Raw genomic sequence first — 16,997 nt, forward strand, 5'->3', positions numbered from 1 at the left:
TCTGAAAAAAAATCTCAAGTACCCGAGATCACATCCCAATTATTTTTCCAATATTTAAGGTATATAGCTGATAGTAAGAATCTCCTCAACTATATAATTCTGAAAAAACTTTACTTTTTTCAAGTTCCCTGGATGAAATGGTAACCAAAAGTTGTAACAAGATCATAACCGCGCATCTATCCGGAATTGCCAATTTTTCACTGCGCGACTATGTTGTTGTTTAATCCCGCCGAAGCGCGACTAACAGCTCAAGAAGAATGGGCTCCCATTAGTAAATTTACTCCCCAGTTCATCACGTATTAGAGTAATAAATTCTCATGAAAACTTACCTGAAGTTATTTGTCTTAATCTAACTTAGGGAAAGCAAAAGTAGAAAATACGGAAGCGAAATGCAACCCAGTTATTTCAAACTTAAAGGTTAACTGTTTCCGTATATTGTTGTCGGAATTCGTACGTACGTACATTATTTATGAGACGTCGGCTGCATGTGAACGATAAATGTTTATTTTCTTCGTCTTTTCGGATTGTAGTGCCGTTATTTTATCAAGGTCGTCTTAGTCGGGGTTTAAGGATGACTGAAAAGGCTGATGTTTTCCTTTGTTGTTCGCTTCAAAAACTAGACTCCGACTTTATCGCATTGTACTTATTTATGGGTACATAATATGGGTAAAATCGGCTTTTGCAGCACTTATAGTAAGAGAAATATCACCGAAAAACTACTGTCAGATTATAAGCGTATGAAATGCCCTACAAGGAATACATTGGCCAGACAAACAGAAGGATACAGGTACGAAGAGAGGAACACCGCAACGCTGTAACCAAAGACGAAAGAACTTCTTCAATAGCCCAACATGTAAGGAATACTGGACACACAATAGACTTTTACAACAGCAAGGAGCCGTACGCGTGCGCAGCCAACCAGCACAAAAAAGTCGGCATATAAAGCAGCGACATACCAGCCGAACAGCAGTTCAAGCCGAGTTCAGACGAGAAGGGGAACGACCCAACTTGAAAATGGCAAGTGAGATCTTGCCGAAACGTTGTCAGCAGAAGACTACCTCCACTTGGAGCCGGCCAGACCAGACGCGGAGTAAAGCTTGACTATGACCCGCTGATATGGTCACCAATTTATAACTGCCACACTCAGTCCATTGAGAGTGTGCAGAGAAGGTCACTAAAGTATCTAATGTTCAGGGAGGACGGTTCCTATCCTGAGAGGGGAGTTGATCATGATTTCCTGCTAAAAAGGTTCGCTATACTGCCCCTGAGCTTGCGCAGTAGTTTCATTTCTCTATAAGTTAGTTCATTACGGAGTCGATTGTCCGTTTTGTCCGATTGTACGTTTCCATGTGCCGCGGCTGAAAGGGAGACATCAATCAACTTTCTTACCGCAGTTACACAGGTCCAATATCCATTTTCAAAACCCCATTTACAATATGTGTGCTACCTTTAACAATCTATCATCGTACTGCGATTTATATTATGATGGTCTCCAAGCCATACTTCAGCAACTTCGGTTGGCGTCGGGTTATCCGTACCGATAAGTCTTATCCTTTTCTTTCTCTTTCTCATTCTATCCTTCTTCATTTTTTTTAGTTATAAGATTAGTAGATTTAAGATTAGTTTCTACGTCCCCTGGTATATATATATTGGATGATTTATATTTTATATTTCCTGTAATTGGGTCATGTTACCTGTTGGAAATAAAGTGCTATTATTATAAGTTGATCTGGTGATTGTTGATGTTGTCGTTACAATGAGTGTCTGAAAAGCTGGTTTATTTTCTGATCGGATTAGACGTTATGCCATGCTTGCTATACAGTATTGTAGTTTATTTCAAAGAGCTTCGCTTGGTATAGATGAAATAATTGGACAAAATTTTAGATAGAAGAACTTGAGGTTGCTAATTATCTTTACTTACCCTACTCAGGCATAAGCATTGTCGTGTTATACGTACCTCTAATTTTACAACAAGCTAATTTATTAAATATTGAATAATAATAATAATAATAATTTCTGTATTAAGGGCGCTTGTAATTTTCAAAATTGTCTATTTAAAGTTTCTGAGCGTATGATAATTCTGTGTTTGTGCCAACATTTTTGGGATTATGAAATTGAATTTTTAGAGAGCTTAGATGAGATGAATGGCACCCAACACAACACTTCGCCTCTCATTATTTCTTCCATCTGGAATAACTGGAGCTGATTTTTTACCTTAGAAAGATTTATATTTGTCTCTATGGTGTGAACTTGCATTCTAAGGATATTGAAATATAGACAAAGCAATATTTACAGAATTGTCAAATCAATTAATTGTTATACTCATTATTATACCATTATTTGGGAACTGTAGAAATGATAAGGGTTTCCCTAAAGACGTTTGCCAGAAGTCAGTCTGTTGAATATTCAACACCGCGCGAGTCTGTATGACAATGAGTATACGGAACATTTCAACTATTAAATAAAGGCAATTTTCCCGCGGGATTTGCCGAAAACAATATCATCGCGGAATTTTGTCGGCATCCAGTCGAAATAATGAGCGTTGTCAACGCGAAAGCTGCCTGGAGCGTGACATGGTTAAGCGGGTTTACCACCGGTTTGTCTCCCGATGCAGATACTGTAACTTGTCGGCGGCATAGGTGGAGATGGGAAACCCTTAAGGACTCCATTTGGGGCACTGCGTTCTTTCTAATTGGCCTCGGATTTTTGAATTATTTATTTCACCTACTTTTTTCATTTCCTTTTAGTTATGGGGCCGAACGCAATCCCACACTTGAAACTGTTGCGTTCGAAACATCACTGACCACATATCAAAAGTTCTAAAGAAATATAACGTCAAAACCAGCTTTACCACTTGTCCAGAAATCTCTCAACAACTTAACCAACCAAAACTGACCAATACTAAAATTCTTGCATGTAATCAATTCTTATATCAACGAAAAATCCGAGAATATAGAAATCTATAAGCAACCTAACAATCTTAACCGCGACTCGGATCTTTACCAATATGGGAATTAGTCATTCGAGACGATGGTTATGCCCCTCATTTAGTTCCGCCTATCTCAAACAATATATAACCAGGTACAGAGCAAAACGCAAGCCAGTTTCAGTTACCGACGCAGGAGGAATCTAGAAGTTGAACCTCATGCCACATAGTTGTTTAACTTAGATTTGCCACTAATATAGAAAACAGATTATAATTCACATATTATTAAAAACAATCTGGAAGACAAGACTACAAATACAGACATTCAAATAGGGAATAGCTACTTCAATGTAAGCGCAAAAAAATGCATACTGTGATTCATATCAAATATCCTTAATTAAGTTTTTTTAGATAAGTCGGCTACACAGTGCGTAACATATTGTGATACGTTATTACACATAGTATACGTTTATACATATAATTATTTTCAAAAAGGTATTTTTATTAGTTTTTTTCATTCTTCATTCTTAACAAACTATAGACTATAGACTATAGCGGCTCTCCAAGGTCACTTGTCAATAGTTTTTAAAGCTTACTTTAACGATAGGCTCATCACTTTCACTCATTTATTTCTTTTTTACCCCAGAAGCAAACAATAAATGACCAATGATGCCGAATAACCTACAATACAAGAAACCTAAATACATCACAAATACTCTACTCGAGACGTGCTATAAGGCAGCAGATTTCTCAATACCTTGGGCTTAACGATCTATAACCATGCAGTATCTAATGAAACTCTACTTTCTGAAATCGGCGTTTCAAAACCTTATAAAATTTGTAATGAAGAAATGTTTTTTTTTCGTGTAAAATTTTAGTTGTTTTTATCTGTAGTGAAGTGAGAAATAAAAGAATGAAATAATGCTATTTTTTTATCTTTTTGAAGAAAATAACTCAGTTCAAGAAAGAAGAAAATATCCTTAACTATATTAAAAATGTTAATAGCTTGTCGTTAATTTATCTGTGGTTAATCTGGATACGCCAATGTATCGCTGCAATTATTACCCTCAAGACACTATGAGGCACGGAAGATGGTGCCCGCAAATGTGTGCAATCTTTGTTTCATCATCGTTTGATAAACGACGTTAATTGTGGCTCTTCGAGTTGTTAAAGCCTTCATTATGCGAGGCGTAGAACACGAGGCTACAATTAGCACTTCCGTATACACCTTCGTAGCGTATGTAGCGTAGGAGCGTTTTTCTCTTCTCGGCTTTTACATATGGGATTTAAAGACGCTTTCAAGTATTATTTTTGGTCAGACTTACACTTTTCCTTCCATGTCTTGTTACCTTCATGTTAACGCTGTCAGCATTATATAATTATGTATGTTAACCTAAATAGCATATGCTGTTATATGATTACAAAAAACTAATGTTATTATATGATTCATAGTTTATTAACTCTAAGAAAATATGCAATTAATTATTCTAGAAATGGAAGTGTACTAAGACGAGAAAAGTTGTTTTAATATAACAAGCTGTGTAAATAAAATGGTTGAGAAACTGACTTTACTAGTACCATAATTTTTTTTACCGATGGATGGCATTTTTGATTTTTGATACAAATAAATAATATTCCGGATTTAAGAAACGGCAGTCGTATTTCAATTCAAACCGTTTTAAAGCTATTGCAAGTTAAATGATTTTGCTACCACAAATAAAAAGGAGCTTGTATCTTGTATATTTGTATCTTGAATACCTGTCTGATCATTTCAAAACTCGGTTCCAATCAACAAGACCTATCGTTTCAGATGTCGCTTTCAACCAGCAAGATCTGGTGGTGTTCGAGAACCATCACTAACCAACATTGTAGCTAAGAGTTCGTCAATTCGACAGTCGACATGTCATGACCAAAGTGAAGTTGTGTCCGGTCAGTGAATTAAATCTTCACAACGAAAATCTAAATAAAATGTAGGGTAGGTGTTCCCGTTGGTATGACCTGACGATTAACTGAACTTGTAAACGATTCGAGTGTAAATGTTCAAAACTAATCAGGCTTAGGCTAGTTGTCACTTTAAAACTTCAGCTTCTTTGAACACTGTCGGAAGTTAATTTTATCATTTTCGATACTTTAGTCACGGGTTGGAACTGATAGCATTTTGACGGTTTGTTGGCTCTGATGTTTCTATCTGTGTTCTGCATTCATCACGCCCCTCATTGCAACTTCCTCTTCTTCTCGTGTATTAAATAAAAAAACAAAAACAAGCTCTCGTCTATAGTGTCCATGTTTTTGATTACGAATGAATTCACTTTAAAATTCGCATTTTGACTAAGCTCGTGTATATAGGAATAGGAAAAGCAGTATGAATATGGTGCGTCTATAGTTTTTATCCAATTTTCCAATCCAGTGCTCTTGATTAATCCTGCGTTTACAAAAAATTCTTGAAATCATGTAACACTATCAAAATATATTGAAGATTGAGTTCAGGCACCGCGTCTATGGCCGTACATTTCATAAACCTTAATGGCTAGACGCATTTCTGACCCATTTCGTAGACATTGCGATTTGTCTCTTTCTTTTTAGCCCTCCGTAACCCCGGACAGGGCCCTCGGCCTTCCACGTAAAATACCAACCGACTAGACTATCAACAATCCTGTAAAATTACTGCTTTTACTCGCCTTCAATAGCTGGGGGCAACCTTTAAATAAACATAAATCAAACACACCCCGTCGTCTCAATTCCATTCGGCACCCGCCGCCGGATATCCTGCGACGTTGCCATAATTGAGTCACGTGATCTATCGCTCTGCATTAATTAATAAACCCCCGTGTTCCGATATAAGGTTGGGCTCGCCTCTCGTTTTTTTCGATAAACTAAACAGCGGGGCGTGTCCGGCACTACCAGCTATAAACCGCTTCCTTGGCGATGTAGCTCGCTGGCAACAAACTCGCAAGACAACGAAAATTGGCAGGCGACGAGTTGCGTTTAGTCTAGCATATATTTTTTTAATTTATGTGTATGTACAAGCGATGTATTAAATTTCAATCAGGGTCAGAATTGTTGGGGTATAGTATGTCTCAAAATATATCATCTTGACTAATGACGGCAATGACCAAAACAACCTATATGATACAATACCGGCGTATCATAGACCGACTTTGAAGGTATTTTAAAAATATATTATGGGGTTGGATCTGTGATCATGTCAAATACTGAAATATTGTTGTTTTTTGTTTTGGGTCCATGTCGTTCCCGGTATTTTATTTGTTTCTTTATTCTATATTTAAGGTGATTTTAGATAATTAATGACTAGTCGTTATGACGTAAATGTTTTTTCTTTTATTCTTTTAATCTGTGAAGCCTTTACTAATGGCTAACAAGTGGTTCTCTATTTGTGGCAAGGATTATTGTGCCCCTCTGTTCTTAGACGTTAATCAACGGCAAATTGATGTATTTATTGACATATCTTGTTTGTTTTTATATATTATTTTACTCTCAGAACCGCCATTAAGGTGTAAGAACCTTCAACTCTTAAAATGCATGCATTATTCCAACTCTCAATGTTGTTAGTTAACCACTTCCAATAATAACTTGTAGCGATATTGTTATTTTAAAGAGCGTTCCCTATATTTAATTACCATTTCACTTCACTGTTCTCTACTGAATAATTTTACCTAATATTCCGATAAACTTATCCAGAGCAGTTTTTTATTGTTCTTTTTTTTATCTGAAATATAACGCCACTGAAGTTTGAATTTATCTGTTATTCCAACCCAGATTTTGATTGCACTTTGCGAAGTCCCAGTATATTAGATTTACCGATTTATTGCATATTATACAATTGCTCAATTATTGTTTCAAGACAGAGGCCAAAGTTGATTTTCTAAATATTTACTTAAAAATAAAGTTTGGCAATATAATTACTCAAATTTCAATGCTCGTTTCGATATCTTATCTATTGATAAATATCATCTAAATGTGTTCCAATTTGCAAAAATTATATGAGAAAAACTTCGTAGGAATGCAAAATAAATAGTGTTACCAAATATGATTCTCAACCAAACATCCTAACTGCAAGAACATGTGATTTAAGCATAAATTTTGGTTGCTATCAAATGCTTGAAAGAATAATTGAACAATTGTTGTTAACAACATTTTCTTAGATTAACCTTACTGAAGCCCCTACCACTGTGATAATATTATTTTAAAGAAAATGTTATTATTTTTCATAATTTTTGATAACATAATATGTGTTTCATTTTTAAAAAAAGGGTGTAAAGTCAGAATCAATAATTTTATTCGGCACTGTCGATTCGGCAGATTCGCTTCTCTATACACTTACTTGGCACATTTTATAACCGGCTTCAGATTTACAATCTATAACTATAAGTTTTGGTTAGTTTTGGCTGAAAATAATGGATTTCCTTTTTTGCCAGTAAATTCAAAACGGTTAAATTGACACCTGTCAAAATGTGGCATTATTCCGATACTTTTTTCAGACGAGTAAGATAGCAGATATGACAGTCTCGATTATCTTTTGTTCTCTCGCAACCCGCCTAAACTTTCATTTTTCTTAGGGCCGCCATATTGGATTATTCAATTTGTGGAAAGCGCGTAAAATTTCCAGTTCAAAGCGCACAAAAGATTTTACACACTTCGTACAGTTATGTCTTAATTATTTTTTAAGTAGGATATGATTTAGTTAACATTAACATTAATAGTAATACATAAAAAATCATAAAAATACATTCAATTTTCAATAAAACGTGAACGTAAAGGAAGACTTCTTAACAAGTCAGATATTTTGTGGAAATTACGTACAGGGTGTTTTTTAAAAAGAAAAAGTCAGAAAAGCAGCCGTTTCCGAGCCCTACCGCAAATACCTTCATGAAAATTTAATGAAATTATGTTTTGTGAAGTCATTTATACAAATAACCCCATACTGTTATACATTAAAAAAAAGACATTTTTTTTCCTTAAGATGAAACCATTTAGGAAAAAATTGACTACGCCACTGAATTCTACGTAACAATCCATATCGGATGCGCTTTTCGCCATTCTGACATTTCATAAGATACCGGAGATACGAGGGGCGCCCCAAAACTTCAAAAAAAAGTTTTGCGAAAACGCAAGCCTCTATCTGGATTATCAACGGGCACACCCCTCGCAACTAAAATGGGAAACATTTTACATTGGGTATTTATAAAAGTATTTTAAATTTAACATTTATTTTATATTCATTTTATTGGAAAAGCATTGTTTACAGAAAGTGAAAAGCTGCAGATTTGATGATATAAACTCACTGGTATTCATGTTTTGTCTATAACCAATTTGTGAATAAATCAATTTGTTCCCTGTTTTATAAGTAAAATTGGTTCATAGAAAATTTTCCTAGTTTTTAAATCAATTACAGTTGCCTCAAGTTAAGACTTTTTTTATGATCAAACTGTAGGAAATGATTGAATATATTTCCACAAACATTTTAGTTAATTGTAATCAATAAACAAATATGTCTTCCAATTTTGTTATTCCTGCATTCTACATTTGCCTTAGGCGCATTTGAACTGCAAAATTGTTTGCAAAATATCATAAACTGAAGTCGCTTCATCCTGACTAAAGTATATTTAAAAGAAAATTATTTATTATTTTTTATATTTATTATATTATATATTATTTATTATAAATTATTCTGTCAAGTTTTGGTTAGTTCTAAGTGTCACAAAAAAAACTCGTAACTAACAACGTAGCGCAAAGCACCCCACAAGCTAACCAAGTCACTAAGCATTGTTTACAATTAAATGCTCGCAAATCCGCAGTAATCATTTTTCGCCGAAAGGGTGGCAGGGAGAGATTTTTATTGGATTACCATGCTGTGAAGATTAATAGTAAAAAAATTAAGTTTTGTGATTCGGTGAGAAACTTAGAAATAATAATGGCCAAGGATTTCAGATTTTCAGAGCATATTTCTAAATGTTTACAAAAGGCATATTTAATGTTAAAATTTGTTCTCAAAAATGGTGAATTTTTAAGCAGAAAACATAGAACAATGCTGTGTGAGTCTCTGGTTTTGTCTCAACTAAGTTACGGGGATGCAGTGTATGGCCCTTGTTTAAACTGTTTTGATAAACGCCGAATTCAAAAGCTTCAAAACTCATGTCTTAGGTTGATTTTTGAGATACGAAAGTTAGACACATTAGTTACACACTTCAAAGAGTTAATTGGTTAAATATGAGAAATAGAATATTTCTTCATTCTGCCGTTTTATATTCAAAAATACTAAGTAGAAAGTCTCCTCCATACCTTTTTAATAAAATAAGTTATCTACGATTTAAGGAAACGCTTACTCCGCCAATGCATGCAACTGAAATTTTTAAACGCTCTTTTTCATATAATATTGTTTCATGTTTAAATAATTTGCTAAATAAAATCAAAAATTTAAGCAACCTAAAAGGCTTGAAAACTAACCTTTTTCAGAGACTACTGGATAAGCACATTAAGGAAATTTCTGGGTAACTGTGTACGCTACATGTAATGAAATATTTTACTTTGTGTTTGATTTTCGCCAATCTTTTTTTTTTGTTTAAGTTATAACTTATAAAATTGAAATTCACGTACTTTTTTTTCTCTCTTTTATCGGGTCAGATAGAACAGTATACTAATCTTTAGTAGACTGAATCTCGCCTTTTTGTCAAAATGTTATCTTGTTATTGTTGTATTGTATATCATTCAAATTATTATTATTAATTAAACACCCACCCCACAATGAAACACCCAGTTATCTGATCGATGCGCGATACGTATTATGATACTACGATAAGTGCCACAAAGTGCCATAGAACGATAATAAAAATTGTTCTGGGAGTCGGTAGCGAGTGACTCTTCCTACCTTGTTCTATATTGTTACGTTTGTTTACAAAACGCAACGCCTGCTCGGAATAAGGGTGAAACATTAGAAGCGGTGACTTTGATCAAATTCCGTTCAGTGCTGCTTACTGGTGAGAGGTAGGGGACAATCGGGCAGGGTCGGTCTCAGCTCATTCTACTAGCTCGTCACAATATAATAGCAAATTTAAATTAAATTAAACATTACACTAGGGCTTTTTTTAGAACCCACGTTGCATATTTCGTATGAAATGATAATTCGAAGCTGCATTTTAACGAAACCGATCGGCCGGGCCAATAAAGCGTAAAGTCGATGAGTCTCTCGCGGCTCATTTTCTTCCCGCCAAGCAGGTCCTTTTGTGGGGCCTCGATACGGTTCGCGTGATTCCTCCACTTTCTATAAATAAATAACAATTGAAAGGCTGGCGGGGAGCAATAAAATGGCAGGGGAAATGGGAAATATCGCAACTCAACCAATTAGTGACGTTATGCGGGGGATCGGCACGAATTCTGCGCCTTCGACTGTTCAATAAAAGGTAATAAAGCCATCCGGGGCAAAACTCCCACGGAAAGAAGAAAGCTGAAAGGGTCGCGTTTTCGCGTGTCGTGTCATATCGTCAAAAGTTAAATTCCGTCTCGTCAGTCGTTCGGGAATTGAAACAATTTCGGTAATTACGGTAATCGTCACGTGATATTTCTATTTGAAAAGCTGATGCTCAGCTGTCAGAAATTCGAACGCGAAAATTACTACGTAGCTTTTGCTTTCTAAGGGAAGCACGCGTTCGCGTTTTAACGTCTCGTTGTTCTTAAAGAATATCGGCCAAATTTAATACGCATAGAGTTCTCCAAACAGTATACCGTTTTTAAGACATAATCCGGTATTTAACTTTAGCAAATTTTTATGAAGGTTTAACCGCTGGCGTACCTCTCTTGGGTTTCTCTTTGCAACCCTCAACAAATAGATTCGCAATTCCACAATGACGTTCCAGAACCGTACTTCGGTACTTCGTTCATACAAATGCTGAAAGTTGGCGGATTTGTGTAGCTTCATCGGTGAGATTCCTCGATTATTATTAGCCCATGCAGTGAAAAATCTATTCTTACTTTGAAATGCTTATTATAAATATAAATGAAGAAATAAATTTAGCTATTTAGCTACACTAACGATTAATTCTGCCACTAGTCAACGTCTGTAAACATTTTCTTCTTCGATGACATGTTCTACACATTTTTTTCAACTAGGAGCAGATAATTTTTCTACTTCACTTCTAATTAATTCTATTGCCCCAGAACTAAACTTCGGCGAGGTATTGTTTCTTCTTAAACTGGGTTTCAGCTGCCCCACATCAGTTCCATCGAATTAAAATTGCAAATTAATCTGGTGGAAGACGGTCAACTTTGAATTCCCCCGTCTTAATAACTGCTTCTTTGTGTAGGAATTTTCAAAATACATATCATTTTCAAGCAAAAAAATTTGAATGACTTCTTTGGTCTATGACGAATTCGGTATTTTTTCGCTTGTGCACAATGGTAGCTGGCGTTGTCATGGCAATTATTCAGGAAACCATTTTTCAAATATGCCTGCTCTGATGTTTTCGTGGTAGCGAACCTTAGCTTCTTTGACATCTTTTGCAGAAAGCAAAGCGTTATCTACCCAACCAGCTTCGGAGACCGCGTGTAGTATGATAATTCGTTTGCCCGCGAAACTGGCACATCAAACGAACATTTCCTGCTGTTACCATCAGTCCATCCTTTCTTGACGGTATTGGTGGCTATTAAACCAGGTCTCATCTAAATATGTGATGTGGACGTTTTTAGCACTAATTTCTTGGGTTTCTGTCAAATATGTTGCTCTCCACTGCGATATTCGTGATTCCATCAAAACTCGTCTCTTGTTAGTGGTTTTGTAATAAAAACTAATTCTTCGTACGAAAGCACGCAAACTCTTGGCAATCAATGTTTCAATCACTACGCAACTCTTCATATATATCAACCGTCTCACTGGTGCATGTCAAGTATACTTTTTGGGAAACCATGATGTTTCCGCGTTTTTCTTTCTTGGACACCATTCACAACTTTGGCACGTGCTGTGGCATACGGTGTTTTAGTCATCTCGGATGTTAATTTTATAGCTCCACGTTCCCCAGATGTCGATTTCAGAAACAGAAACACATTTAACATTATAACTTTGGCAGCAACCGGCAAATGTGTCCGAGTCTTTGATCCATTTGAATTTGACGAATCTTCATCATCAACTATTATTACGTCGTCGATCACAATCTTAACTGCTTCATCGCTGGATATCGCAAGTGACTAACAATATAATATCATAATATCATAATAATATAATAGTCAACTTTATTTCACATTGTGTCATAAATACATTACCTACATTACCATTGCGAAGTCAATAGCATAAAAGTTTGTAAAAACGGTAGGTCGTCCGGAGAACTCTACCACCCATCTTATAGCATCAAACATTAACAATTACAAAAAGGAATAGTCTCACAGTTCGAGTAAAAACATCTTCCATATTAAGTTTTTTCACTCAAAACATTCTCACTGCTGTTTTGAAACCAACATTTGCACAAAACTTTTATTTTATTGTGTTTTGTTGATTTATTGACTGAGTGAATGATTTTAGCAAAAAAAAGAAAACATTAAATTAAGCATTTTAAAAATTCTATGCAAAAATATAATACTTTATTCACACGTTGCTAATTTAAATGTGGGTATTTTTAGAAAACGCGACTACAGCTCTACTCTGTAGTGCAAAATATCCAATTACGCGCTGATCAGTCAATGATACTTTTAAATCACCCTCTGATTTTTTTACATGTGCTTGTTCATAAAAATGTTTGTTTAAAAAAATAAATTATTAAATTAAACAATTAAAATGAAATAAATTTAAGTTTATATGTATCATTATTTTATTTGTTCTCAAAAAATGTGTTTTTAGCATATATCCATTAATTTAAATGAAAATAGAATTTATTGTATTTCTCATAAAATATTGAGGAAAATATCCTTTATGCATTTTCTTAATAATTTGTTCAACGATGTAAATTAAGTTAAATATAAATATTTTCCAGATCTGTTTTATTTAATAGATGGCAGCACCATACTTAAAAACATAAAATAAACGTCTTCTAAACGGTCATCAGGCGGGTGTTTAAAAAGTGAAGGTGACTGAATCTCTGTTTTTGGTCTGTGAGCAATGAAAGGCTAACTTTAGACGCTCAGATTTATTTTTGGAAACTCACCGAAGGCTTTAACCTAAGTGTAACCTAGACCTATTAAAAATTAGCAGTTTGGAACCGCACATTTGTCATTTAAATATTAATAAAATGAAAAGAATTGCAATTAAAATTTGCAATACGGAATACAGTTGCATCACCTTTCTCTTATATGTGTGAAGATGGACGGTTAAACTAACTTGGAGAAGGTTCTTTATTCACAGTTTAAAAGTGCTGCTATAAACAGCGCTTTCTCTTATAAAACTTATTTGCTACTGCTAAACTAGATAGTATGTAAGACGTTGATAAACCTATTCAGTCACTCGTTTATTAAACACTCTCTCAACAGCACTCTGATCTTAGTCGTGACTAAAGTAACATTTATCAAGCGTGCTGTATAATGTACTATTAAAGTATTTTTGTTTTTAAATAGGTTAGAATCAGGCCTCAATTTTCATTTCAGGACAAATCGACCACAGTTTTAGAGGATGACACTGACGGTGATGTCGGAGAGAACGACTTTTTAGAAAATGGACGGGATGCCTTAACCGGAACGCCAGACTCAGCAAACTCACGCAACGATAAGGAATTAGAAGAGCTCATGGACGTAGAACACCATCAGGTAACTAATATTATCACTTTGTACCCTTCTGCCTCATTTGCATCAGAATTATGACCGACTCACTCTCAAACCAAGTGAAAGTGACGACCATTTTAAAATCAATAGTTTGCAGTGCTTTTTAACTATAACTAATATAAACGAAAAAATATAGAAACAGCTTTACATTCAATATGACATATATACATATATACAATGGTCTAAACATATTTTTATATATGATGATTCGGTGCTTCTTTTCTTAATGACCTAAAACTGAGTAACAAATAAACAGAAGCCTTAGACGTGTTTTGTGTGCTCGGCGATATGCATAAAATTTTGTTTAAAAAATTGAATACTGTGCTGCAAAACACTTGGAATGTTGTCAATGGCATATGGTGAATGCACTTTGAGCAAAAAAAATGTTGTAAGTGGTACAAGCTGTTCCAAGATGGATGAGAAGACGCCGATGACAAACCTCGCTCTGAACCCCACAGCGTGTCAATAACTGATGAAAGCGTTAAGGAAGTGAAATCATGGGTAAATGGTTATTATGTCGGAACGAAAGCCCAGCCGTTCCAATGGAGGAACTTAGAATCGCCAAGACCGAAAAAAGCACGTCAAATTAGATCAAATGTCAACGTTTTGCTTACTGTTTTCTTGGATTATCGTGACGTAGTATATCAAGAGTTCTTACCACAATAATGTACGGTCAGTAAACAATTCATGGATTTAGCATAGCCCTGCTCATCGTTGCTTGTGTCTTTTTGGCCAAAACCAAAATCATGCCTCAGCCACCATATTGACCGGATATGGCCGCCTGCGACTTTTTCCTGTTCCCAAATCTCAAAAAACCCAGCTTTGGAACGTTTGAGGAGATAAAGAAAAAATCGCCGGAAGAACTCAAGGCTATACTAGAAAGTGCTTACCAGAAGTGCTTCGAGGATTGGAAGAAACGTTGTCAAAAGTGTATTATATCTGGGTGGAGATTACTTTGAAGGGAGCAATATTCATGTTGATGAGTAAATAAATACTTTTTGATAAAATCTAGAAATCACCTTATTTTTGAACACACCTCGTATATACAGATATCCCTAAACCTTCGTAGTGTCTATATTTACACAAAAACACAAGAAATAAAATTTTAAGTACTTCTTTATCCATCTTTTTCATGATTTTTGCTTTTTAATTTAATTGGTAAATAAGCGTTATTATAAAAAAAATGATACTGATGGAAATGTAGTAAAAACCTACTGTATCTTATTGCTAGGCTGCAACTGCCAAAACCTGCATCATGCATGCCTTAAGCGTGGTGAGCACCCCAGCATCTCAACCAGGTTCGTCACCGCCGCCGCTGGCCGCTGTGGCACCGCATACAGAAAATAGCGATCCATGGAAGCCCCAGACCAGTCTTAGTCCCAAGTTGGAACGCGAAGCTTACTAGAGATGTTGCCTAACCTGAAATTGACAGGTTGACGTATAGTTTAATTGGCAGAGCCTTCCTTGAGATAATATGAATTTTTTTTATTGTGATCGTGCAGATTTTTTGAATTGAAAACTGCTAACAAAAGATTAATGTTGTTATTGAGTTAGAATGCACCGAGTATCTGTGAAAACTAAAGTTATCCTTTCAAATTTGGTTAGTAGGGTCTTTGTTACAACTTTTTCTTCTGTCGATAACATTTGTTTTGTTTTGCTTAGGTTTCATTGATCGTTGCTTGTTTACATACACATAATACGCCACAAAACGATCCCTCACTAATTAGGCAAAACAAAACAAAATTGTGTTAATAATGCCTCTCATTATGACGAACTAACGTAATAATCATTTGTTGATATCAGTTTCTATTATATCAAAATTATTAGCGGAAATCAAGCAAAAAAAAAATATCGTAACTAGAATATAAAATGATTATTTTGTAAAATATAGTATAAATAACTAAATTATGAACAAATCGATAGAAATTAATTAAGTTGGTTTATTGTTGCCGTACGTTGAACAATTTCTATTTAGTACGTTAACATGATGTAATATTTGGTACTAATGTATATATTGTGTGTAAATTAATAAAAAAACAATTTGACATATCATAAACATATATAGAAACAAAAACAAATCATATTTAGGTTTACAAATTATAGTAACTTTTAAGAAAATACGTTTCTTATATAAACTTGATTAGTGTCGAGAGAGCATTAGCTGTATCGAACAAATTGCGTAGTGTTTAGGGCCATTAGAGAAATTTTAAATTAATAACTATTTTACGAAGGGTACCTTGCAACTGCCACGTTCTGCTTTTAACGAAATATTAAATGCATACCCAGTTAATCGGCGTAGCGAATTTCGTTAAAGCCCTAATTGGCAGTAACATGATACAAATTGTAGTGTGCTAACAGATCTCTAGGAAATATGCTTACAAGACCAAACATTTTACACATTATTACGATTATTAACCACAAACAATTAAACTTGATTTATTTCAACATCGCGCTTGACTATAACTAACAATGTTTTGCATATAATTTTCAGTTTACCTATTGGAAAAGGTGTACAGTTTTTAATTGTCCTCAAATTTTATGCGCAAAAGGGGTCTAGTTAAAAATTGTCATCTTTCTGTCAACCAACCAAAAATATTTCTTATAGATCCCAGTTGTGTGAAGTGGCATTTTACAAAATCTGTGTTAAAGTGCTAAATGCTTTTTTTTCAAAACTTATTGAAACAAAGTGCAGTATTTTTTTATACTGTGTGATTCTGGAAAGTCCACGACCGGTTTGGCTTTTTGTGTCTGTTAAAGAGGTAGATTATTTTCATTTGAAGCAATTATTTTCCAGCACATCATAAAAAGCTTAAGTTTCACGGTATTTGCCGCTCTTTACTTTTAATATATGTGTAACTATTATCATGTAGTAGATATCTATAAATAAATGTCCTCCATTATAATTCACTTTTTATTACTCACCTGATCTCCTGCTCCAGTTGTGTAAAAACTTATAACAAAGTATTGACATTTTCTCCAGGTTTATTTAAAAAAAAATGTACACCATAATGTGGTGAGAAATAATATTCCGACCTACCAGGACGATGCGCTTGGTCGTCTTAAGATGCTAGCAAAAATTGTTCATTTTTTCGGATTTTTTGAAAAAAGTTAATAACATTAAGATGAATGATTAAATAGACAGAATTTCAAAAATATATATATTCATTTGTTAAATTTCGTTTCTTGGAATCCTCAAGCTGCAAATAAATTGTAAATTTAGGTTTTCTATTAGATTTATTATTATTTAATATATATTATCTTATAATATATAATGATATACTATATTTTTACAAAACTTCTGGATTCCTCCGCCGTC

The 16,997-nt window shown here is 34.6% G+C and overlaps 1 protein-coding gene across 4 annotated transcripts in view; it reads left to right on the forward strand.

Moving 5' to 3' along the window:
* Positions 1–16,572, forward strand: part of LOC132697907 (heterogeneous nuclear ribonucleoprotein C-like 1) — a 445,425-nt gene extending 428,853 nt beyond the window's left edge. For all 4 annotated transcript variants that reach the window (XM_060663660.1, XM_060663658.1, XM_060663659.1 and 1 more), the window contains 2 exons: positions 13,508–13,666; positions 14,913–16,572. In XM_060663660.1, the coding sequence (XP_060519643.1) occupies positions 13,508–13,666; positions 14,913–15,086 (333 nt within the window). In that variant the 3' untranslated portion in view covers positions 15,087–16,572. The remainder of the gene's footprint in view (positions 1–13,507; positions 13,667–14,912) is intronic.
* The last annotated feature ends 425 nt before the right edge of the window (positions 16,573–16,997 follow it).

This window comes from Cylas formicarius, unplaced genomic scaffold (assembly GCF_029955315.1).
Source record: "Cylas formicarius isolate icCylForm1 unplaced genomic scaffold, icCylForm1.1 PGA_scaffold_2__14_contigs__length_35257938, whole genome shotgun sequence".
In the NCBI taxonomy this organism is placed as follows: Eukaryota; Metazoa; Arthropoda; class Insecta; order Coleoptera; family Brentidae; genus Cylas; species Cylas formicarius.